The sequence below is a fragment of the Dipteris shenzhenensis genome, chromosome 23 (assembly GCF_047967505.1).
Source record: "Dipteris shenzhenensis isolate YYH24624 ecotype China chromosome 23, Dip_SZ_1.0, whole genome shotgun sequence".
Lineage (NCBI taxonomy): Eukaryota > Viridiplantae > Streptophyta > Polypodiopsida > Gleicheniales > Dipteridaceae > Dipteris > Dipteris shenzhenensis.
In genome coordinates, this window is record NC_141618.1 from 32405306 (window position 1) to 32430479 (window position 25174).

Consider the following 25174-nt stretch of genomic DNA (forward strand, 5'->3'; position numbering starts at 1 on the left):
CCTCTTTCTCCTCCCCCTTTCCACCCTTCCCCTTTCTCGCCCCGGATCCTTGCTCTCCTCTCCATTCCCTACACGCTCATATGCTATTTGCCCCCCTCCCTCGCTACCCCCCCCCCCCGTAGAGATCTCCCCGTACCCCCCCCCCCCGGCACCCCTCCCCCTTTCTTCCCTCCCTTCCTCCCCCCTGCCCTTCGATCTGCTCCCTCCTCCCCCGAAATTGCTAGTAATTTCGCTTTTTTAGGGTTTTAGTCCCCCCCCCCTCTGTTCGATTTGGAGCTCTGTTCAAATTAGGGTTTTTCCTCCAGCTCTGTTGCTGTCCCTTGCTCGCCCGGATTTCGAAAAGCATTCGAATTTGCTCGTGGTAGTCGTCGCTGCAGCGTCGTGCACATCCCAAGGTCAATCATTCATTCCACTTGTTGCCCAACGCAGAGAATTTCAATTTAGGGCACAGAGTTGTCTGTACAAATCGACCGGGAATTCGTTCGTCTCCTCCTAACAGTAGCTTCAGCTGCCCATTCCAAGGAGAAGTCTGGCTACCTTCAATCCTGGGACGAGTTTGGTAGCCTACGCACTTCGGCGAATCAGTATCCAGAATGAATTCAATTGTGTAAACTACGAAATGGGCCGTAAAACGGAGCACGCAGTGAACTAATAAAACCCTTCTTCGCTCTTGCCAGAAGATGGCCATGCCTTTAATTTATGGCGTAATTGAGAATTCTACCCGCAATGGTTATGCGGGCAATAGAGCTGGAACAGCGAACGTAATTTTCAAATACGACGTATAAGATCGTGTGGACGGAGTGGGAAGCAGCTTTCATGATTTTGTGTCATTTTTCAAATTTCAGCAATCAAATGAGGACCAGGCGGAACCTTTTCAATGTGGGCTCGTTGTGAATCGAACTTGGGATTCCATAGACAGTGCTGGTCTGGGATGAGCCCTGTTGAGGAGGGTTTCTGTAGGGTGATGAGAGGACATGAGTAGGCCATTCAGGCCCCGGCCGCTAGACATCAACAAAAAGCTTCCCATAGTAAAGTCTGTGAAGGATTTGGATAGTGATGAAGCCTCAGCTGCATCTCGTACTTTTCTTCATGGCCATACGGTGGGGAATTTCGACAATGAGCCGGTAAAGCCTCGCTTAAACCCTATGCTTTCTACTGCTCGTTTAGGATCGAATATACATCGATTTGTTTCCTGTGTGATGAACATGTTTTTGGCTCTGGCGCCCTGACCTTCCATTATGCCAATAACATATGTTTGGCTGGATAACTGCGTGTGGTTTACAAGCAAGGATGCTGACTTAAATTATGCCAATAACATATGTTTTACTGGATTAACTAGGATGCTGACTGAGCACACAAATTTGGAACATATTTACTCGATTGCATGATCTTATCGTGCAGTTTAGTCTCATTTTTTAAAACCTCCCATCCCACCTTCTTAAAAATACAAAAAAGGGAGGGAAAAAGTGATGAGGGGCCGTTCTCTTTCTTCCACGTTATGTTTCCCTCTGGGCACCTTCCAAACGCCTCCCAAGCACAAGTTCCTGGAGGAACATTCTGGATTATATCTCTGGGCTGATATCAGTTTCACCTAAATTTGTGCAGGTGCAGGCTACGGCAACAAAGCGAAAAGCCACAGAGATTCCAACGCCTCAGTTTGTTGTTGTGGACTCATACGAGAGAGACTATACACCCACTTTTATTCAGCCTTCAACTTATGTGCGCGGTCGGGGATGTACGCTTTCGAAGGCTGACCTAAAACTCTATCAAAAAGAGACTGGAACAGAGACATTACTTTTTGGCAAATCTAGAACTTGAAGCATGCATGTGCTAGAATATAGTGATTGATTGAAACTATTTGGGGTGCTCCTGTTTTGGCAATTGGATGGGTACAATATGAATGACTTTATTTGCTCTCCGATATCTGTGCAGCAAGGAGTGAAGCTACAGAATATGTCGAGTATGATTTGGATGATGAAGATGAAGACTGGTTGCAAGAGTTCAACAAGGAGAGGAAAATTTTGTCTACTGAAAGGTACTTTTTCATGATGAAAGCAGGTTATGTGTTGTCTATGCCATGTGAGGCTTACGGAAGATTTCAAGAGCTGATTGACCTAGATGATCTTGCCAGTGGCTCCCATTCTTTATCTACAACCATGAGTCAAGATTCACACCTCCCGATGATTTCATGATATTTATTTCCATATTCTCTTGTGGGTGTTTCGTCACCTACATTGAAAATGTATCCTTGATGGGAATTAAACTTTTTATTATGACAACTTATTGTGGATGATCATGCCTTAGGGGAAGAATGGCTTGAGCATCAGCCCTATGGTCCCTAAGCTCTTCTTTTGACCCTTGGGCCCTGTGTAAGATCTTCTTTAAATTTTAAAATTAACAAGATCATGTGTTATCATGACTTCAAACTATTTGCAGTTTTAGAAATTGTTGATTGGCATTTGGAATTTGTTTCATGTTTTCATAAATGTAACGGTTTTTGATTTTAGATGTGCTAGAATTTCTATATACAACTTTTGCTACCTCATGAAGGCAATATCTATTTGGAGATCTCGCAGTCCTTCTTAGCTAGCTCATTGGCACATGTACCTTCTCCATAATCTCTATCCTATGTTGTAATCATTACATGTTGGAGTTTCGGCTTTAGGATCTTTGAATGTAGAATCAAAATCCTAAATGGGGAGCTTCAAAGTCCATTTTCTTTAGTTCCTTATTTTATTATTTATTATTATCTTTAAATTTAAGATAAATAATAATTAAGAAAATAATGATAATAATTGTTTCCTTGTGTTTGAATTGGTGTTTCTTTTGTTTTCTTATGTATATTTATTGTTGATGATTAACTTAACTCTCTCTCTCTCTCACACACACACACACACACACACACACACATTTCTTTTTCTTTTCTGCTTTTGTTATGTTCCTTTTTGCTATTGAAGTTTTTGTTGGATTGGGATTTTAAAGCTTAGTAAGCACTGGGTTTACCCAAGAGATTCCGAAATTTTCGGAACCTAGATCGAAGCTTGTGCTTTGGTACTAATAGAAACATAAGTGTAGCTTTGCTACATTTACTCTCAATCTTTTTTAATGTCGCTTACAAGCTCTCTTCATCTTGGTCTCTTTTTCTCTTTCCTTATAAACATTTTAATTTGTGAGATTGGATATATTCTAGTCATAAGTGTATATGTTGGACGTGATCTCACTATGAAGATAATATTATCAATAGTTCCACCAGTCTTACTTTGTTCCTCTAATACCGAGGGTAGCATTGTTCAAGAAAAATAAAACTCAGCTTCTATTAATGCAGCCTTGAGGCTTCTTGCAAGATGCTATGTTGCCTATACTTGCTCCAAGCCAAGTCGTAACCCGTCTTTGCTTAGCTGTTTCCATTTCACATTGGGTTTCATACAATGTAGACCATATAGCACTCTCGTTTTGATTATGCTTAGTATTCTAATAATCTTGGCTTACTTCCAGGACTAGCTTTCAGTAAGTTTTAATTGCTTTCTAAGCTTGGATTCCTTAGACACATCTTTTACATAAAGGAAATGTGAGCACAATTGATGAAATAATATAATGTTAGCGATTAAAATTTCTTTGCGTATTGCTCTCTTGACAATCAAGCCATAACGTTAGACATTCAAGTTTCTATGCATGTTACTTTCTTAACAATGAAGCCATGAGACTATCAATGCTTAAGAAGAGGATGAAAAAATTTAGAATTTCAGAGAACACTAGCTTAATTCCAATATACTTTCTGGTTGTTGCACTCATTTGGAAACATGTACTTCTAGCTTGGAAGCTGATCCTATGATGTTGTACGTTGTTAAAAAGTCATTACATTTGGCTTGAACTATGATTGAACAGGCACCTCAGTTTCTCATTTATTAATAGTTGCCTTAGTGGGTCTCATCAGTTGAATAAATCCAATTTAAAATGTCCAAGCAGCCTTGTTATGCAAGAGGCCTCTACTTGTAGCACAACATTTTCTTTGAACGCCCATCCTCATCTTCATTTGCATAGAACTTAAACAAATTTTGTTAAACTTGAAACATAAAATATTAAGAACCTTCACAAACCTTCTGTATAAAGTTCCAGTGTGATATGTTATTGTTCGCTCCATGAAGGAATTTGTGTTTTTAACCACTAATGGAATGTGTAATTCTAAATTCTATATGATGAACACTGAATTGTATAAGTGTTGCTTATATAATGTCACTTCTAAGGAACCATCACTACGACTTATTAAGTGTGATTATCAAGACGTATTTCTAGAGGATTTTCCATATACCTGCCTCCAAAACATAGCTCTAGCATGCCATAGATTTATGTAATGGGCATGAACTCTACATCTTTCTCTTAATAGCTTGCCCATGCTAATTACTGAGTGTAATGCTAGCTGCAAAGAGAGAAAAACCGAATGTGCTCCATAATCACACACATAGACTTGTACATGGCTGAAGGCTTGAGTTATGCTAACTACTTAGTATAAATCTTTCTCATTAGCCTGCCTATGCTGTCTGATGGTTGCAGAAGCGTGAATGCTGACTCTATACAGAAACATTATATGCATGCGTAAGATCCATACGCACTCACACATATAGTAATACACAGCAGAAGACTTGAGTTAGCTACCTACTACTTTATTGCTTGTGGCTCGGCAATCACCATGAGGTCAAAGAATACAACTATAATATCCCTCGCTAAAGGGGGCCGCATACATCTTGTCTATCTTCAATAAAGAGGCTGAATCGGCTTGTGTACCTGGTATCTAAGGGTGAGTTTGCTGCCACCTGACTGTGTCTGTAGATGGCCGATTAGGACTGATGTCGGCGGACTGCTGATGTTTTTGATGTTAAGACATGACAGCCCAGTGGCTGTTATTGATGTCAGCAGTGCTGGATCTACTGCCGACTGGGTCTGCTGCATGCGCACTGTGATGTGCCAGCCCTGCATGGCTGTCCAAATGTCCCAGGTACTGACATGGCAGCATACATGGCTGTCCATGTGACCTTTCAGCTGAATGTGGCAGGCATGGTGCTGTACAATGGATACTCATCCTGGTTTTACTGCTTGGAGCTGTTGCAGGCTAACATGGCAGCCCTGCATGGTTTTGCTCCTGTAGATACTTGGCAGCCTGCTTGACTGCCACGTGGGCTGCATACTGTCTGTTAGGGTTTTGGCAACCCGTGTTGTTTCCCTTTTGTTAGATAGATAGCTAGTGTTAGAAATTGACCAACAGAGGGTACACACAGCGGAAGACTGATAGAATAGCCCAGGAGCTCACACAATGTGGTGTGGGGAGTGGAATCACAAATGGGGAGTGGAATCACAAACTCCTTTACTTAATACACATCTGGCTTCTGGCTCACACAGTGTGGTGTGGGGAGTGGAATCACAAATCACGAAGGAAGTGGCTTCTGGCTGCTCCTGTCTGCTCCTGCTCTTGCTGAATGGTTGGATGAATTGTGAGGCCCAGGGCCTCTCCTGTTATAGGCCCCAAGGGCTCTGAAAATACCCGACTGGCAGACCCCTTTCTGGCCGACTTTCTCTGCCCTAAAAAACCGACCTGGTTGGCTGCCCCTACCAGCCCAACCAGGGCCCTATATAAGGGTCTTTTCTAGGCCCTTTGCAGCCTTTGCTCCAGGCAGGGATCCAGCCCTCTTGACCAGCCTAAGCCTAACCAAGGCCTGGTTGGCTGGCTCAACCAGCTCCAACAGCCCTACTGTTGGCGGACCTGTTTGCTGATCTGTCCTGCCATATTTATGCACCCTCTTTGAGGTATGTTGCAGGCCATGTGCCTATCCACACGCCTCGCCAGATAGCTCGCCATGTAGGTGCCTGTACCCCGGGATACCCCGCCATCTTGTGCTGCTCCAGTTCTGCCTCTTCCAGGCCAGATCCATGCAATGTATGCATCGCCATCTGCCATGGTCTTGACGCCATGTGTTGCAGCCACTTTGGTGTGTCTAGGTACGTTCCTTTTTTTCTCTGATCTCTGGCCCCATGGCAACCATCTTGCTGCCCATGCGGCCATCCCTCAGGACCCGGGTCCACCTCCCCCATGCTCTCCTCATATGGGGGCTTACAGATGGGGAGGTGACCTTTCCAACACCCCCTCTAACAACACATCTCGTCCCAATGCCAACACGTCGATGACGATGCTCCAATAACTCCTTGGTCGTAGTCCTCTGGAACATTTCAATGTGGAAATCTTTTCGTGGTTTTTCATCTAGTGGCTCTTGCTCCACCAGGTCTGGTTTCGCCTACGCACATCGTCCTAGTACACAGGTCCATCTCTGGTAGCACCTCCTGGCACCACAACCTTCAGTCACGTTTCCGCCCTCGAACTCGAGCAATCGAGCCGCCATGATCTTCCAGTTGTCCCTCTCATAATGAGTGAACAATCTGGTGTCTTCTAGGCACCATGCTCTGAGGGTTCGTTTCAACCCTTCCTTCCTTTGGCAAGGTCCAGAACAAAAGAAGATCTCCAGATAACCTGGACCATAAACTCTCACGGAGCTCTCAAGCAGGTACTCTTCTAGCTTCAGTACACCTTGTCCATCACCTTCCAGCAATCGATATTTGAAGAAGCACCCACACTTCCCCCTTCTGTCTTTGCATTACCTGATACAAATGAAGAGCAGAGTCTCTCCATAGCATGCTATAAAGGCTCAAATCTCACATTACCTGATACAAATGAAGAGTAGAGTCTGTCCATAGCATGCTATAAAGGCTCAAATTAAGAACATAAAGTACATACCAGATCGTCGTACTGCCTGTGTGCTTGCTCTGAAAGCAAATTGTGCACCTCATCGAGGCACATACCAATAGCCTGTGTAATTATGTACTCTTCCCTTCTGAAGTACAGCAACCATTTGAACATGAAACCCCATGGAATCCACCCGCGTGTTAGTATCAACAACCACACACCTGGAAGATACCAAGCACTCCATGCTGTCCTTCACCTTCACAAAGGTTTTTGACTCCTCGTCGACCCACATCTCAATGTCAGACATCATCACTGTGGTTTCTAGGTCGGCATATTTGACCTTAGTAACACTCGGAGATGTCACCAAGAACAACTCTTCGATTACCACATTAGCTTTGGCTTTTGTGTCACCCTCTGAATCTGAGTCGGACTCCTTCCTCTTGTTTTTTTGATCGGCCTTCTTCTTTCTGTAATTCTTCTCAAAATGACCTGGCGTGTCACAGTAGAAGCACTTCTTCTTTTGCTTCGTCTTGGAAGTGTCCTCGTCATTAGAGTCATCCTTCTTCGACTTGCCACCGTTAGGCTTGCCCTTCCCTTTGCCAACGTAATCCTTTGCCAGCAACCCCTTGTTGTCTTTCTCGTTGTTGTAGAGCTTCTCCCTAGCTTCTTCTTGTAGCAGTAAGTGACCTAACTCCTCAAAAGCCAGAGGTTTGGTCCTCTGTCCTATTGTCACAGTCGTAACAAAGCTTTTGAAACTTCGAGGTAGCCTCCTCAAATGGCACGAGTCCACCTTCTGACCAATTGATGTCAGTTGATCCCTCACCACCTTGACCTTCATCAAGTGGTCATGTACCGAATCTCCCTCATCCATATCTAGGTTTTGAGCTGATGCTGAAGAAGCAAGATCCGGGATGTGTTATCTGTCTCGTACAGATCCTTGAGAATGGTCCACGCCTATTTTGACGTGTGAGTCATCTGGATGTGAGGAAGCACAAAGTCCGCTGTAGTCCCTATGATCAATGCCAGGGCATGGGTATCTCTGTCTTCCCAAGCTTCGAGCTGCTCTCCATCTATTGGCATGAGTATCTTCCCTTGTTTGTCCACCATATCCTCTGGCTTCGCCTCCACTCCCGTTGTGAGTTTCCACAGTTTTTGAGCTAAATGACTCCGGATCTTCACCTTCCAGATCAGGTAATTTGTCCCATCTAGTTTCCCAGACTCTCCAAAGTCAGGGATGGTGAAACAAAGAAATCTGGGGGAGGAGGAAGGGAGAGCAGGGGCTGAAGAGGCTTTTGAAACCGACATCTCTGCGGCTAAACCACGCAGCAAAGTCAGTCAATCTCATTCTTTCGTAGACCAGAACTCCTTACGCAGCTGACTGAACCAGAGTCACCCTTCTTCTCGCAAGGGCACTGTCCTCCAGTCGTGGAAGTCGATTCCGAGGAGCTTCTGAATCAAGGTCGTCCTTCTGCAAGGTCCCTGCTTTCAGGCTCCCACACTTGTGAGCCTCCTACTTGGGCTCTGATACCATGTTAGAAATCAACCAACAGAGGGTACGCACAGCGGAAGACTGATAGAATAGCCCAGAAGCTCCAAGAGGTTACACAGTGTGGTGTGGGGAGTGGAATCCCAAAGTCCTTTACTTAATACACATCACTTAGATGTGCAGACTCATCAATAGACAATGAACCAGCCAGATATAGAAACCACCATAATGATATATATATCTGTCCAAAGCTATGGACACAATACAAAAGAGATAGATCCAGAGTCCCACCAATGGTGTGGTTCTCTGATCTTTTGACAAGGTACTTATACTATCTGCCGGCTATCTCTAGATTCGAGCCCGTGCTCCACCTCGAGCATCTGTAGACTTTCTGTCCAGATCGCAACACTTTGCTGCCCTAGAAGACAGCCAAGGTCCTCAGTCTGCAGCACACCTTCCACTCTCCTTCACCCCCAAGGGAGTGGCTTCTAGCTGCTCCTGTCTGCTCCTGCTCTTGCTGAATGGTTGGATGAATTGTGAGGCCCAGGGCCTCTTCTTTTATAGGTCCCAAGGGCCCTCAAAATAGCCGACTGGCAGACCCCTTTCTGGCTGACTTTCTCTGCCCTAAAAAACCGACCTGGTTGGCTGCCCCTACCAGCCCAACCAGGGCCCTATATAAGGGTCTTTTCTAGGCCCTTTGCAGCCTTTGCTCCAGGCAGGGATCCAGCCCTCTTGACCAGCCTAAGCCTAACCAAGGCCTGGTTGGTTGGCTCAACCAGCTCCAACCAGCCCTACTGTTGGCCGACCTGTTTGCTGATCTGTCCTGCCATATTTATGCGCCCTCTTTAGGGTATGTTGCAGGCCATGTGCCTATCCACATGCCTCGCCAGATAGCTCGCCATGTAGGCGCCTGTACCCCGGGATACCCGCCATCTTGTGCTGCTCCAGATCTGCCTCTTCCAGGCCAGATCCATGCAATGTATGCATCGCCATCTGCCATGGTCTTGACGCCATGTGTTGCAGCTACTTTGGTGTGTCTAGGTACGCTCCTTTTTCTCTCTGACCTCATGTGGGGGCTTACAGATGGGGAGGTGACCTTTCCAATAGCTAGCAGGTAGCCTTTCCACACACACATACACACACACATGCATGCACGCACGCACGCACACATTTTTTTGGTTAGGAATTTTTGACCCTTTATATTACATAGTGGCGCCCCGTGAATGGGGAGCTCAACAGTACATCAGCTGAAGATCTCACTATGTGAAATATATAGCATAGTCTATGTAATCGGTTTGTAGACAATCAAAAAAGATTGCTGCAGGGAGCGTCTAAAAAAAGAGAGAGTAGAAAAAGTAGGATCACCAAACACTCTATGATTTCTATCTTTCCATAGAGTCTAGAGTGCTCAGTAACGAACTCAAGTGAAGAAAAGTCGAACCCCTGTTTGCATGGGTGAGTCCCAAAAAGCTAGAAATGCTTCCCGCAAGTAGCCGCATGAATTCTAGCTCTCAAACGCCGCCGAAGAAGTCCCAAGAAATCCCAAGAAATTACAAGTGTGTGGACAATGCCAAACGAGATAATGCACAGAATCCCCTAGAGTCATACATATGTGACAAACAACTGGAGCAATATGTCTTCGTGCCAAGAGTTGTCCAGATGGAAGAACCCTTAGCATCACCCACCACAAGAAAATCTGTTGTCGAAGAGGAACTTTGGAAGTCCAAAGCTGCCGTAATTTCTTCTGCCACCACTTTGCTGGGTGTTTCATGCGCTGGAGTCGATTTGCCTTAGCTGAAGCCCAAGGTGGGGGGCCGGGGCAACAAAACTTTATACAAGGAAGATACCGTAATGTGAGATAGCCTCAAGGGACGGGTGGAATGAAGAGTCCAATCATCAAGCCTATCATGAAGCTCAAGTGGTGGGACTTGGCAGAAAAGGCTGAAGCATTAGAGCAATCTTTTGCCACAGGGGACGGTAATGCATGCCTAAGCCATATTGTCTCGTAGCCAAAGGAAAAGATATCATGGTACCATCAGCATGAATCACATCATCCACAGAGTAGATCCCTTTGAAACTAATAAAGTAGGAACGCCTTGGTTCCTGCAAAGCCAAAGGAGGGTCAAAGGCTTTCGACCAATGCAAACTTTCAGCTTGCAAGGAGTCACGGCCATGCCATTCCAAATGTGAAAGGATATGCTTCCAATCAAATAACATTTTGGAGACCAAAGGATAGCCTTTGATCTTGCCATCAATACAGCCAAGAAGAAAATCCCATTGAGTTGGTTGACAATAACCAAAAGCAAAGGTGTCAATTTGCAAAGAAAATAACACATCATTGCAGCTTACGGTTGATCTCCTTGGATAAATTGCAGCATTAGCTTCCCCTTATGAGCAAGAATGTTCACGTGAATGTTGAGAATAATTAAACCCCTATGCATTTTTGGCGAACAGAGATGTTGCATAGAAAGCAATCTCAAACTTTTCCATCAAACTTTTCCAGCCTTGTGTAGATCTCCAAAAAGTTTCCATAATGGCTGACATAAAGTATGTAAGATCTCCTTTACTAAACATGATCAAAGGCAGGTAAAACTAAATGTATGCCACCAAAATAGATTGAACTATTTTTAAGCGAACATCCAACGACCAAGTTGCTAATTTTCAATATTCAAGCTTTTTCTTCAATTTTGCAAGTACCCAGTCTGTTTGTTGGCGACGAGTAATCATCCAGCCCAAAGGGGAACCAAGATGGCGAACTAATTGAGTAGGCAAAACAATTTCACCCGGCCATAAAAGACTATGCCTGTCTTTAGAATGCAAATCAGACTTCTGAAAATTCATATGTATACCAACAGCCAGGCCATATAATGATAGAGCATGCATGAGGGAAGAAAGATCCACTGTTCAGTATTCTTCGGAGTAAAAAAAGAATCATCAGCATATGCTTGAATTTCCAATCCATGCAATATGTATGTAGGCACAAGATGATCCATGTATTGCAGCATTGCATGCGTGGCTTTGGCATACAACAGCACACTAAGTGGAGGTCCTTGGTGAACCGAACAACGGAGAGTCCAATTTTCAGAAATATCATAGCTTTACTATCATTGTACAACTAGTAAATAATATGCTGCATTTTTGTGCCAAAACCCAAAGCATGCATGGTCTGTGAGATGAAATCCTATTGAACTTAACCAAATCCACACACACACACACACACCCCTCTTAAATTGATCTTAGAATTTAAAAAGCTAGGGGGATGGAATTTACATAGGAGTGTAACTTTGAGATACTCGGTAGCAAAGACATCTCTAGTAGGGTTGCGGATGCCCTCATTGCAAGGTTTCAAAAGTGAACAATATTTCTTCCATGGAAATCTTATTGAGTAAGCATCTTCCTCTCAAGGGGCTTTCGTAGATGGATATGCATTTTAGTAAGGTTTGGCAAGGGGTCCAAGCTGGTAGCCCATCTTGCATTTGGGAATACTGAAAAGGCTAAACTATTGGACCTAGGTGTAAAGAACGCAAGACTAGAATATTGTTTAAAACTAGTGAAGATAGATGACATTTGGTGCATATATTATTTGAGTATTGTTATGTCCCTTGTGGGGGGTGTCCAAGCAAGGTTGCATTATAAGGCTGCCACGGTTTAAACCCTTTATGACTATGTTTGGAAATCAATTGGTTCAAACCCTTTATGAGATATGTTTGCATATCACACGAGACCACCCATAGTTGTTAGTCTTAAGATTATCAATGTAAAAGGGCTGTTCATTTCTTGCAGAATATGCAGTAAGTGTTGTAACGAGCCATAAGGATAGTATCCGAAGTGCTTAGGCTAGCACTAGATTCTATGGTAGGCTTTGAAGTCGAGAGGAAGGAAAGTGGTGTATTTGAGGATTTTCAAGGGTTGTAAGGCTCTTCAAACTTAAAACTACTAAGTTATTGTCGAAGTGTTGTTGGCTGTATAGAGGATACATGATGTGGCTTACAAGTTGGAGCTTTCAAAAAGTGTCAAAATTCAGCAGTGTTGAAAGAAAGCTTGATGGAGGAGGAGCTGGTCTAGCTGAAAGATTTGACTATGTATGTTCATTGGTTTGGGAGATGATTCTAAATCAATGTACTAGACAATTGAGGAATCGTATCCGTTATGATTATTGATCCGATGGAAAGGGAGGTCAGAGGATGATGGATTTTCTTGGGAAGGGAAAGCGTAGATAGCTTAGGAAACAATTCTCTACCTTTATTTGTGAATGCACACATTCTTAGTAACGGAGGGGAATATTGCTACTTTCCTCACTAACAATAGTTCGCTTGTATCTTATGCAATACGTGGTTTAGGAAGGATGGATGTTAGATAGACTTCATAATCCAATTGTTAGGACATGGATCTAAGGGCATATCTAGGGCTATTTTTAAGGCTTGCTAAATACAGCCAAAGCCATGTAAGAGGCATATCTCGTATCATTTGACTATCCAAATCCTTGGTGTAGCTTGTAGAGCCAGGAAACAATGAGGAAACCTCAGCGATGGTATGGGACCTTGTGGCTTATTGTTGTGTGCCTATGTTCAGGTGAGGATCCTAGACCTTCAGCTTAAGGGTGACTCAATGTACTGAGTCTATATTCTTTACGAATCCTGGATACCAGAAATTTCTCACTTAAGTGAGATTCACATATTTCATCTACTTCTTTGAATTTACTGAGGAAGTCATTAAAGCTTGTGTTGGACTTGTCCTGTGTAACGTGAAGGATTCATGATACTTTTTATTGTCACACTGAGTGTTCTTAGTTGTGGATGCTCAATATTCTAAAGATTTGCATTATTCTGCATTTTGCTGATGTAAGTATGTGGGATGGGTGGCTGGAGTAAAATATGGGTTGATCCTTAGCTTTCAGGAGTAAGCCTCTTTTTTTCTTTGTTTTTGCGTGCATATGTTTACAGTTTTGAGTGGATGCTATATAAGATGGAGCTTCTTGATCACAAAGCTCGCGAACGGGCTGGAGGACTGCCCACAATTCTTGGGGTACCTGTGCACATCTTTCTTCAGCAAGAGGCAGCAATTGAGGTCAGGGTTGCTCTTTGGCATGATTCTTCTCCCTGTCTATCATGTGAATCACTGATGTAAATGTTTTTTTGAAAGACACCTAAATACAACATGCCTACCATCAGTTATAGTCGGTATGATTGTATATTGTGTCTGAAATTAGTTCAAGTTGGTATGTATGTTTTTTGGTAAAAGTTGGAGTATTGGCCTTTACAGGATCAGTGAGTGGTAAATACAGTCTAAACATGAGTCTAGCAGATCATGCTCAGCTTGCTATAATTGCTCATATATACACATATTAAGTAATTGACTGTGTGGGCATAGGTGCTTCGAGCTCAAACTCCCAGACCTGCAGTGTTGTCAGCTGTTTATGACTACTGGAAGGAGAAGGTAAGTATTTCCCATGTGTGATAGATGGTTCTTATAAAGGCCAAGGCAATTATAAAGGTTTACAGTGGAGTCTTTTGCAAATCCAATTTGGAGTATCTCGAGCATCGCTTTTATTGGAGCTGGTTATTGTGACTTTCTGGTATATTGAAGATTCTAGAATTAATTTTTTTCCCCTTGTTGTCAGAGAGAGCAATGGCAAAAGCCTATCCTTCGTCGCCTACAGGTAAAGGTTTCTCTGACGCTCGGTTGTCATTGTTGGAGTTGGGTGATGGGATTAATGATGGTCAAGTTGCCACCTACTTCAAAGTGTGACTTTTTGGTCTTATCCTTGAAATTGCAGCCACCCCCACCGGTGAACGATACAAACCCCTTTAATGTCTTCAGGCCAAGGGAAAAGATGCACCGGCCTCACACTCGAAGGGTGAGAAATGACTAACATTAGTCTTTCTAGCATCTCAATATATCTCTGTCAGGCTGGAGCTGCAAAAGTCAAGCATTGTTTCTTCATAATTCAAAGTCTTTCTGTGGTCTTTTCTGCCTTAACAGATGCAGAGACGTGAAAATGATGTGCAGTCCTTTGAGAAGTTGCGCCAAGTAAGGTTCTAAGTTGATGAAAAGCCGTTCTTAGTCTTCTCTTAATTTGAAACAGGCTGGCTAATTCAGCCTTCCACTCAAAGGGAAACATTAAACGTTCCATAGTGGAATCTGGATGAATGTTTGTTCATTGATTGTTTTATTCCCTATTGACTGAGCATTCCTCTTATTTGATGGGCATTTTGCTTCCAGGGCTTTGAATTGCTTATATGGTGTGCTTTTGTTTTGGTATGCAGATTGTTGTAAAACACACTAATTTAAACGCTTCTTTGCCAGGTTCGCCGCAATTTGGAGCAAGCCAGGGCCCTGCTACAGATTTTACAGAAGGTATCATCATTATATATCTGAGAGAGTATTTTTAATTTGTTCTTGATGGAGTCATGGTAGACCAATGATGATGACTGCTGTTGACTTATTTTGCTGGAGCTTCGCTACAAATTACTTTAGATTGTATGCTGTTACACTCCTTTGTAGTGCTGACATGATGTGTGATGTTTCCAAATTAGCAACTCATAAGCAGAAGTCTTGGATGAGAGAACAGTGACCTCTCTCTCTCTCTCTCTCTCTCTCTCTTTCCTCACCTCCTTTTCCTTCTCCCTGACTCACCCACATTACCCTTTTCCCTTTCCATGTTTCTTAGAAAAAAGGACCTTCTTACCATGTGCATTCTCTTCTCCATGATCCTATTTCTTATATGGTGAATTTGGGCTTGTTCCCGGATTAATCTAGGTGTGTCCTATTTACTCTTTTTCCTTTTTCCTTTTGCAGCCTGTTGGTTGAGGCTGTTTGTATTGATCTGTTGTCCGATGCCTTGATTCCAAGCACCAAATGAGGCTTTTTATTCTGCATCTATGTCATGCTTATGGGCTATCCTTCAATGATAGTATATCCATCTGACTGCATTTCTGCTGCATTCTTATGGAGATGCCATAATTTTATGACCTTTAACACATATTCAATATCAGAGCTTGATTACAATATTCTGGAAATTTCTAACCAAAAGTCTTCCATCTGTGCTTTCAAATGCTGCAAAGTAAAGCCTTTTCTGTTTTATTAAAAAAAGGCAAGTTGTGTGGATTGTATGGTTTCACTTCAGATTTGAGTAATAGGGAATATAAACAGCATGGAGTATGGATTACTGCTGAGGGTTTTGCTCAAAAGTATTGTCAACAATCATGTGTAATATCGTTTCTCATTTTTAGCAGTTGTGTAAGCTAGGAATCTGGCTGTATGCTTATTGTGCTAACTGTGTTTTTTATTATTCTTCTCTTTAGTGCTTTGCCTTCATCGTGACAGAGTCTGCCCTTCACCTCCAAGTATTGATAGAAATATAGTACAAAGAGTTTTGTATGAATGGATCCTCATATGAGTGTATATGGATGTGTGGAAATATCTATATGTGTGAGAGCATATGTTGATACTATGGTCTACAGTTACTGTGGTTGCTGATGATGTTGGTGGGTATCTTGTAATAGCTAGTCCCTATGGTGCATGATGAAGTTTATAGATTTCAAGCTCATGAATGACTATAATAAGATCAAGACAGCACGATTTGTTTTGTTGTTAGAGGATGACTTATGGGCACATTCCTGGATTAATCAAGATGTGCATTTTGAAAGAGCTAGATTGCTCACAATCATTTGTATCTGGTTCTATGGATTTTTTTTTGTGGTTCTTAATTGATTTAAAATATTAAAACGTGAATTGTTTTGGTGACTCCTCTTATTTCTTGCTACATTGGCTATCAGAGAGAGGAGAAGAAGCGGGAATTTGTGGATTGTGAGGCAAATTTGCAAAGAGTCCAGATAACATGCAAGGTTCGCTCAGATCACATGAATGTTGTGCAGTCTGTCTGTTCATATAACCTTTAAATCTTGAACAAACTTCTTGTTCCCCTATTCCCACCAAAAGAAAGAACCCTCTTCTTCCCATTCAAATCATTCATCGAGAAAAGTTCTATGCTTAGCTCGTCTACATGTTGCCACACAGAATTTCGAACAGCATTTTGTAGCGTAAAGGAAGTTCTTTGTTTACTTTCCAAACTTGTCCAGTTTTAAATTTCCAATCATCTACATTGAGTCATGGATGCATGACCCATGCTATGTCAATATTGTGTTATTGTTTGAAAGCTAATTCAGCTTTGTGTTCTCGAAGCTACAAGCTGGTCTCCATTAAAAAAAATCATTGGTGAGAGGTGACTGTACACATATACATAGATCAAAAGCAAGCATATACAAAGACTAAGACAAACAATTGAGGAAGCAAGGATGTCTCTTCCTATGCATGATGCTACCCCAAGGCATGGTGCCCTTGGCATCATCACCTTTTCTATTAAGCAAGCACATGTTCCCGTGTTGAACACTATGTGGTGACATATTCTAGCAGGCAAGAGGGTGCTGCAGCTGGCAGTGACCTCAATTAGCTAGTTGTGACCTTAATAGCTCGTGGCCTCCTTATGCATTTGATAGAATTAGCTTTGCTAGTGGGGAATACGACATACAAGCAGCTTGTCAGCCCAATTAGGTAAGCCCTGCCAAGAAAAGCTTGCTACCTTGGCTTTCCGCAGCCAAAAGCTTGGAGAACAGCGCATCGCCATAAAGGAGAGTTTCTTCTTGTAAGTTCACGATCTAATGAAATTTGCAGCTATCACTTCATGCCTCAAAACTTGTTTGTTTCTCTAGGGCTGCCTACCACTGAATTGCAGATGTTGGGAGTAACTGTGCTGCCTCTAGATGGACATGTAATTGATACAAGCTGCTATGGGAAGCCAGAAGCAACTTGTGCTGCTTAAGTGGGCTGCCACAGGGGTAGGTGAGGCAATCATTAAGCCTCTGGATGGACGTGCACTTAGTACAAGCTGCCGGGGGGGCAGCTAGGAGCAGCCTGTACTTCTTTAAAAGGTCTGCTACAGGCAGCTATGCCCAAGCAATGGGACAAAAAGAGGGGGGGCAATGCAGGGGGGATTCAATTTCATAGCCCTCCTCCTTGTAGTTGATTTTACCTGGGTTGTACATGTGAACAACTATTCGTAGGATGTATAGCCGAGAATTCCTTAGAATAAACATATGGTAATGTGAGGTAGATTGATGACTGTTTAAGTTTGGAGACTCGCAAAAAGTAGGTATGGTGGCATGGTTAACTTTGTGAGGGATTGCGGAGAGAGAGAGAGCAAGAGAGTGAGAGCTTGAGAGCTGAGTTGCAATAGAAGAGTGTAAAGAGTACAACTCAAAGAGTGAGAGATAAGGTTTTGTCCTAGTGACAAAACCTTAGTAGTCACTAACCATAGTTAGTGAACTAACTGCGGTTAGGGGGAAAAACCTCTTAAAGAGGGAAAAGTGCCCCTAACTAGCTTATTAAATTACATTGGTCACTGCTGAATTATATCTATAATTCTAACACCCCCCTGCAGTGCCAATGTCATGTACAAGGCCGATTAATCACCAAATGGATATAAGTTTAGGGCACTGCGAAATGCCTCAAACTTTTCACGTGGTAGTGCTTTGGTCAAAATATCTGCAACGTTGTCATGTGTGGACACAAAGATCATACTGATCTCTCCTGCATGCAACTTCTCTTTGACGTAGTGATAGTGAACCTCAATGTGCTTCGTGCGAGCATGAAACACTGGATTCTTTGCCACTGCAATGGCACTCTGACTATCAGTGAGAATTGGAGAAGGACCCTCCAAAGACAGATGAAGATCAGCAAATAGACATCGCAGCCAGACACATTCAACTGTTGCTGTGAAAGCTGCCCTGTACTCAGCTTCACATGATGAGGTAGCCACTGTAGATTGTTTCTTGCTTAGCCTGGAAATGCAAGATTTACCCAAAAAGAAACAATTGCCACTAGTGGACTGCCTAGTGTCATAATCACCAGCCCAATCTGAATCACTGTAGGCATGCATCTGCAAGTCACCCCCCCTGGGAAATAGCAAGCCAAAAGACTTCGTGCCCTGCAAATAACGGAAGATGCGCTTAACTGCCTGTCAATGCATAGTTTTTGGGCTGTGCATGTACCTGCTCACCTGAGATACTGCAAATTGAATATCAGGTCTAGTGTTGCAGAGATATATGAGGCATCCAACAGCCTGACTGTAAAGTGTGGCATCAACTAATTCTCCTGCATCATGCATTGTGAGTTTCAGCCCCGGCTCCATGGGAGTGGCTATGGGCTTACAATCATGCATGTTAAATCTATCCAAGAGTTTCTGCACATACTTGGACTGAGACATAACAGTGCCACGTGTCTCATGAGAGAACTGGATCCCCAAATAAAAGTGAAGCAGCCCCAAATTTGACATGTCAAAGTTGGTCTGCAAATCAGCTTTGAAATCTGCAATTTTGTCTTCATTGGACCCTGTGAGCAGTAAGTCATCGACATAAAGAAAGATGACTAAAATTTCCCCCCCATCCATCTTGATGTAGAGGGTGCCCTCAGAAGGACTATTGTGCAGCCCCTTGCTGGTCAAAAAGGCATGAATCTTGGCATACCATGCACGAGGGGCCTGTTTCAGCCCATATAAAGCTTTGTTTAGCTTGCATACTTGAAGTGCATTTGCTGTAATTTCAAAGCCTGGAGGTTGTTTGACATACACCTCTTCCAGCAAGTCTCCATTTAAGAAGGCTGTTTTTATGTCCAACTGATGAACATGCCACTCAAAATGTGCAGCCATTGCAATAACTGATCGGATGGTGGTCATCCGGGATGTAGGAGCGAATGTCTCCTCATAATCTATGCCCTTTTTCTGAGCATAGCCTTTAGCAACCAGCCTTGCCTTGTATCTGTCAATGGAGCCATCTGGCTTCCGTTTGACCTTGAAAACCCATCGTGTGCTAATGGCATGTTTACCTGGTGGCAAGTCTACAACATCCCAAGTCTGATTTTTTTCAATGGACTGCAACTCATCGTGCATGGCATTCATCCAATGCACATTGTCCTTTGCCTCTTCGAATGTGGCAAGCTTCTCCTCATCAAGAAGAGTACCTGCATATGCTGATTCCACTGAATTAGCACCTTCCATGTGCCTTGTTGCACTGTGAGTCCTGCCAGGTAACGGGAGCATCAATTTTACTCTCCCTGAGAGTCTGCAACAGCCAGTTTGGGACTGTTTTTGCTGCATGTATGTCTGCAATTTCTTGCTGCACCACCTATTCCACTGCCTGTGGAGGTGGCAAGACATCCTGTGGCGGAACTAAAGCATCGGGAGGTGGCTGTAAATTCTGATTTGCATCAGAAATATCAGCAGGGGAACCCAAGGCAATGGGTAGTAACCCCTCAAAGACATCCTCTGAAGAAGAAGGCATTTGAAATTCAGCCTGAGTGTGAGCTGAATTTTCTGCAAATATCACATCTCTACTGACTATGATCTTGCGTGTAGCAGAATTGTAGAGACGGTACCCCTTGCCTTCTGCACTGTACCCAACAAATATGCACTTAATGGCTTTATTTGACAACTTGTGCCTAAATTCAACTGGCACATGAGCATAAGCAAGGCATCCAAAGACTCGGAAATGATCCACTGAAGGCTTTCTCCCATTCCAGACCTCATAGGGAGTTTTTGTTTTTAAAGCCTTAGTGGGAGCCCGATTCAAAATGTAATTGGCACACATCAGACCCTCAAGTCAGAATTTGTGAGGCATGTGTTTGCTTTTCAGCATACATCTGTCCATCTCCATGAGAGTTCTATTTTTCCTCTCAGCTTTGCCATTTTGCTGAGGGGTCAGCTTGACTGTGAGCTGATGCACAATACCCTTGCCTTTCAGAAAAGCATCAAAATCTGCAGACAAGTATTCCCCATCTCTATCTGTGCGCAATGTCTGTATCTTGAGTCCGGTTTCATTTTCAGCCATGGCTGAAAAGTGTTTAAACACCATGAACACTTCTGATTTGCGCTTCAGCCCAAAGACCCAAGTGAAATTGGAGTAATCATCAATAAAGGTAACAAAGTAGAGATGACCACCCAATGATGGAGTCCTCATGGGACCACATACATCACTGTTTATAAGCTGTAATTTGCGGACAGCTTTAACTGAACCATCCTTTTTGAAGGGGAATCTATGCATCTTGCCTAAAATGCACCCTTCACAGGCATGTGGAGGAGGTATCTCAAGAGGTGGCAATGCATCAACCATAGAATGCTTTTGAAGTGTCATCAAGCTGTTGTAATGCATGTGGCCATATCGGGCATGTTATAATTCTGCATTTTGCATGGCAGCAGTAGGGGTAGAAACTGCAAGAGCATGGGCTGCTCTTTTCTCAAAAAGATCAAGCTGAAAAAGCCCACGCAGCAGAGTACCCGATAATCTTAAGGCATAATCATCTTCCCTGTCTCGGACAGCACATTTGTCATCCTCAAAGATGACCTGAAATCCAGCTCTGTTAAGAGTGGACACTGAAAGAAGATTTTGGTGATACCAGGCACATATAAGACATCTGAAAGTCTGAAAATTGAGCCATCAATTGCAGTAAGCTCAACATCTCCTGTGCCACGTATTGAATATGATGAGTTATTGGCACAAGTGACTTTCTTACCAACGGGAGGTGGATGCAAGGAAGTAAAAAGACACTTCCTAGAAGTGATGTGCTTGGATGCACCGCTGTCAAAATACCAAGTGTTCAGTGTTTTATTGACACTGAAAGCAGATGCATCCGTAGAAGAGTCATAACTGCAAGTCAAAAATGCATATGTATCATCATTACAAGTGGCTGTACTATCCCGAGCATCTGGAGCAGCCAGCCTAGAATCTGAAATGCAAGATAAAAAGGCATAATCCTGTCCAACAAAGTTGGCTGCAGCATCCCCACTGTCAGATGCATGAGGAGCTGAATCTGAAACAGACATACCGGAGCTGTTTTTCTTATCTTTTGCAAGCCTTTTCTTGCATTCTGCAATGTGATGACCTGGCTTTTTGCAGTAGTGACAAAAACCCTTCTCTTGGGCTTACTTGCATAATTTTTAGCCTTTTGTGAAGGCTGTCCTGACCCATTGGAAGGCTGATTTACTGATGTCTTTGCATGTCCCTTTGTTTTGGATTTAAACTTTGAGAGCATAGCTTGTTTGCACCCCCCCTCAATGATAAGTTCAGCGACGTATGAAAGCTGAGATAAGACTCAGGAAGAGAATTCAGAGTGGTAGTAATCATCTCTGAATCAGGAATAATCTCATCTATGTTTAATAATTGCTCTGTGAGATCCTGTGGCTTTGTGAGGTGGATTGACATGGAGTCACCCTCTTCCAAATGTGTATTACTTAACTCTCTTTTCAAGAAAGATAATTTTGCATCATTCCGGGCTGCATACATGCTTTCTAAAATATCCCACGCTGCCTTCGAGGTCTTACACGACTGGATATGCGGAATGATAAATCTTTTCACTGAAAGAGAGATGCATGACAAAGCTAAGGCATCCCGTGAATCCCATCTCTTCTGCTCTGGAGTAGTGGCTATAGCTGCACCAACAACTTAATCTGTAGCTGTACCCTATGCACGACCTCTTCCACCTCCTTGCTGAGGAGGGGTATTAGGTGCCATACCTGCTGGTCGGATCTCACCCCCATTCACATAATCCCATAAATTGCGAGAAATCAGAATGCTGCGTACCATAAAGCTCCAAAGGGAGTAGTTGGTACCATCCAACTTGTCTTCCTGTGAAAGACCACCGAACTAGAAGTCATTGTGATTTTGCTGGGCCATATCTGAGAAAGAGATTTAAGCAGATACAAAACTGAATTCCCTTACTGGGAATGAAAAATGCACAACTCCCAAAAAACACAGCCAAGTACTGGCTGTAAATGCAACTCAGATTTCTGTACTTGCACTGTCAGAAATCTGTCCAAGCATCAAAAACTTTCCAGAATCTGCCAAAAGTGCTGCATAACACTTCAAGAAAGGCAGTATGAAGTGAAATCTCCAGAAATTGCTCTCCCAACACAAAAGCCCCAAAATAGGCCCGAAATTGCAACCAGAAAGGGGCAAATTGATCAAAAGCCCCAAATGTTGCAAGAATTACCCTCTGTCTGCAAAAGCCCCAAATTTTACTGCAAAATTGCAGTGTAATCACAAAATCCCCAAATTTCTTCAAGAAATTGTATTGCAGAATCAAAAGCCCCAAATTTCGAGCTTGAAATTGCAACCAGAGAGGGGCATAAGCTCCGAAAGCCCCAAATTTTGCAATTTCAGCAGAAAGCCCCAAATTTCAGACCAAATCTGCAATGTTTGCTCCAAGTGTAGCTCCGAAACTACAAATTGATTGCAATGTCTGCAACAAACAGGATGCCCCAAATTCTTCCAAAAAACTGAGCCAAACAATGGCTGTCTGCGAGATGTGTCTGCCTAAGATCACCTGCAAACTGTACGGACAGATAGTACGGAACTGTCAGTCTGTCTATACGGCAGTTTGTACAGAAATGTATGGAAGATTGTGAACAACCGTACGTACTGTACGGCAACCAGCATCCAGCGATGTACGGAGGACTACAAATGTATGGGGCCACACGTGCGGTACGGAAACATAGATCCAGTACGGAAGAAGTACGTGTTGGTACGGACGACGTATACGCAAAGGCTGTACGAAATGTACGGCGAACGTACGGATGATGATGCGGAAGGTACGATCGGTATGGAATGTGCAGGTACGGTGGGTACGGCTGAGTACGGGCAGGTACAGGCGAGTGGCACAGGGTACGGATTCCGTACAGTCGTACGGAATTGTACGGACAGTCGTTTGACTGCTTTGAGCAGATACGGGTCAAACTTCGAGCTGGTACGGACGGTAGGACGAAGCAGCAGGTGCACGAACTGTACGGGCACAAGGAGCTTGGGCTGGAGGCAAGAGCTCAACAAGGAAGGAGTAGGGAGCAGGATCAGCCTGCTCTGATACCAAATGTGAGGGATTGCGGAGAGAGAGAGAGAGCAAGAGAGTGAGAGCTTGAGAGCTGAAAGCTTGAGAGTTGAGTTGCAATAGAAGAGTGTAAAGAGTACAACTCAAAGAGTGAGAGATAAGGTTTTGTCCTAGTGACAAAACCTTAGTAGTCACTAACCATAGTTAGTGAACTAACTGCAGTTAGGGGGAAAAACCTCTTAAAGAGGGAAAAGTGCCCCTAACTAGCTTATTAAATTACATTGGTCACTGCTGAATTATATCTATAATTCTAACAAACTTGACTTTTACGAACCATTCTTTTTATCCAAAAACTGGGACGATAGACATGTGTGGTGACCATTGAGAGACACATGAGACTGTTTGCTTTGAGGAAATTGTTGTTTTAGGTCTATTTATCCATTTTCTCTTCCGGTTGCCTCCTTCCCCTTGCTAGTTGACCCATAGACATGCAAAAACTAGTAGGCGATCTATGTAGAGAAAGGTGGTCAAGTCTAAACTTTTACAAATGCACGTAGGATTAGGTCACCCAATTAATGAGCTAGGCACATGCCAGCATAAAATTAAGCTCAGCTAGGACAGTTTTGCCTATAAGGGCCAGCAAACTTTTTTTTGGCCTACCACATGACACTACCATGTCATATAGATTTGCAAAACTCATTAGACATCATGACAAGTGCGAGGACATTGCAACTGTGAAACAAGGGGGGACTATGTCATATTTTCCCTGTACATGGAGACTATATCAAAGAGACAAATAATGAAGCACTGTTTGGGGAGGGATTTGATGACCTCATTGATGCACTCGTAGAGGGGGATAACTACACAGTTCATGTTGCCTTTTGCGGAGAACGAGGAAGATGACCCATACTTTGTGTGGTAGTGTAGGAAAGCTGAACGTAAGGTTGAGGAACCATTTTTAGATCGTTGGGGGCCAACCTATGAGAAGTGGGATGAAGTAATTGGAGATGTTTGGTTTGGTGCACTTTGATAGAGGATCAATCAACAAAGAGAGTCCTTAGTGATCAAATGATTGGTGATCCTTGTAATTTTAAGACTAGTGAAGTCGCATATGGAAGCTTGCTTGCTTGACTTGTGGAAGGTTGTACATGGCACATAGAGAAATCTAGAGACATGTGTTAAAGAAAATGTAGACTCCGCAAAGGGCATAAGAAAACACATTAATAGAATTTACTTCTTGAAAAAAAAAGGGCATAAGAAAACAATTGCATCAATTAACTTCTTAGTATGAGAGCATGATGTGCAGTCTTGAACGAGTATATGCTGCAAATAATACACCTTGTATTCTTTGTAAGGTATATAAAAAATGTGTTCTAGCTGCTTTGACTTCATCTGAAGTACTCTCATGGTGAAAAAAATGGATGCCCTGTATCTCCCACTCTTTGGAGTATGAAATGACAAGCCTAAAGCTGTAAGGTATGCAATCTGCAGGGATTTTGATGCTAATTAGACACTGTAGAGGATGTGATTCAGCACTGAATTTTTGTAGGCTTTCTGCAGTAGTCTTCAAAATTGAACAGCTTATGTGCATGATTTTGGGGCTATTCTTTATCCTTTTGGTAGTCAACAGGTGGATATATCTGGGGCAGGGAGTTGCTTGGACCTAGGCTTAGTTGGAGCTCTTGTAGGGGGTGCCCCCTGTGGAGAGAGCAATATACTTATTGAGTTAAGGTAGTAGGGCATTCTGTCATAGATTGTGGCATCCTTGTCAGGCTGGCTGAGATCACTGCTTCTTGAGGGCTTGGATACCTTGATTTTGCCCATGTTTAGAGATTGTAGGCACAGTTTTCTTTATTTTATTAGTGGAAGCTTTTAAGTATTGCACGACATAATGCTAGATGAGTTTGGAAGCCACGTCCTTTCAGTCAGGGCAAGCCTTTCAAAGGCTGGGTCCAATGGGGTATTATTATTTGGGGACTCTATGTTGGAAAGGTCACCTCCCCATCTGTAAGCCCCCAAATGAGGAGAGTGGGGGGGAGGGAGACCTAGGGCAGGATGTGCCCAAGAGAGAAGAAAGAGAGGGGACG

The 25174-nt window shown here is 43.2% G+C and overlaps 1 protein-coding gene across 3 annotated transcripts in view; it reads left to right on the plus strand.

The window, feature by feature from the left end:
* The first annotated feature begins 267 nt into the window (after window positions 1–267).
* The window catches only part of LOC147887267 (enhancer of polycomb-like protein 1), a 28698-nt gene continuing 3791 nt past the window's right edge, over window positions 268–25174 (plus strand). For 2 of the 3 annotated variants that reach the window (XM_087394421.1, XM_087394423.1), the window contains exons 1-10: window positions 268–1124; window positions 1606–1735; window positions 1933–2035; window positions 13160–13283; window positions 13587–13652; window positions 13837–13875; window positions 13993–14073; window positions 14199–14246; window positions 14523–14573; window positions 15995–16063. In XM_087394421.1, coding sequence (XP_087250547.1) covers window positions 975–1124; window positions 1606–1735; window positions 1933–2035; window positions 13160–13283; window positions 13587–13652; window positions 13837–13875; window positions 13993–14073; window positions 14199–14246; window positions 14523–14573; window positions 15995–16063 — 861 coding nt within the window. In that variant the 5' untranslated portion in view covers window positions 268–974. The remainder of the gene's footprint in view (window positions 1125–1605; window positions 1736–1932; window positions 2036–13159; window positions 13284–13586; window positions 13653–13836; window positions 13876–13992; window positions 14074–14198; window positions 14247–14522; window positions 14574–15994; window positions 16064–25174) is intronic. The other variant, XM_087394422.1, reaches the window with a different exon arrangement.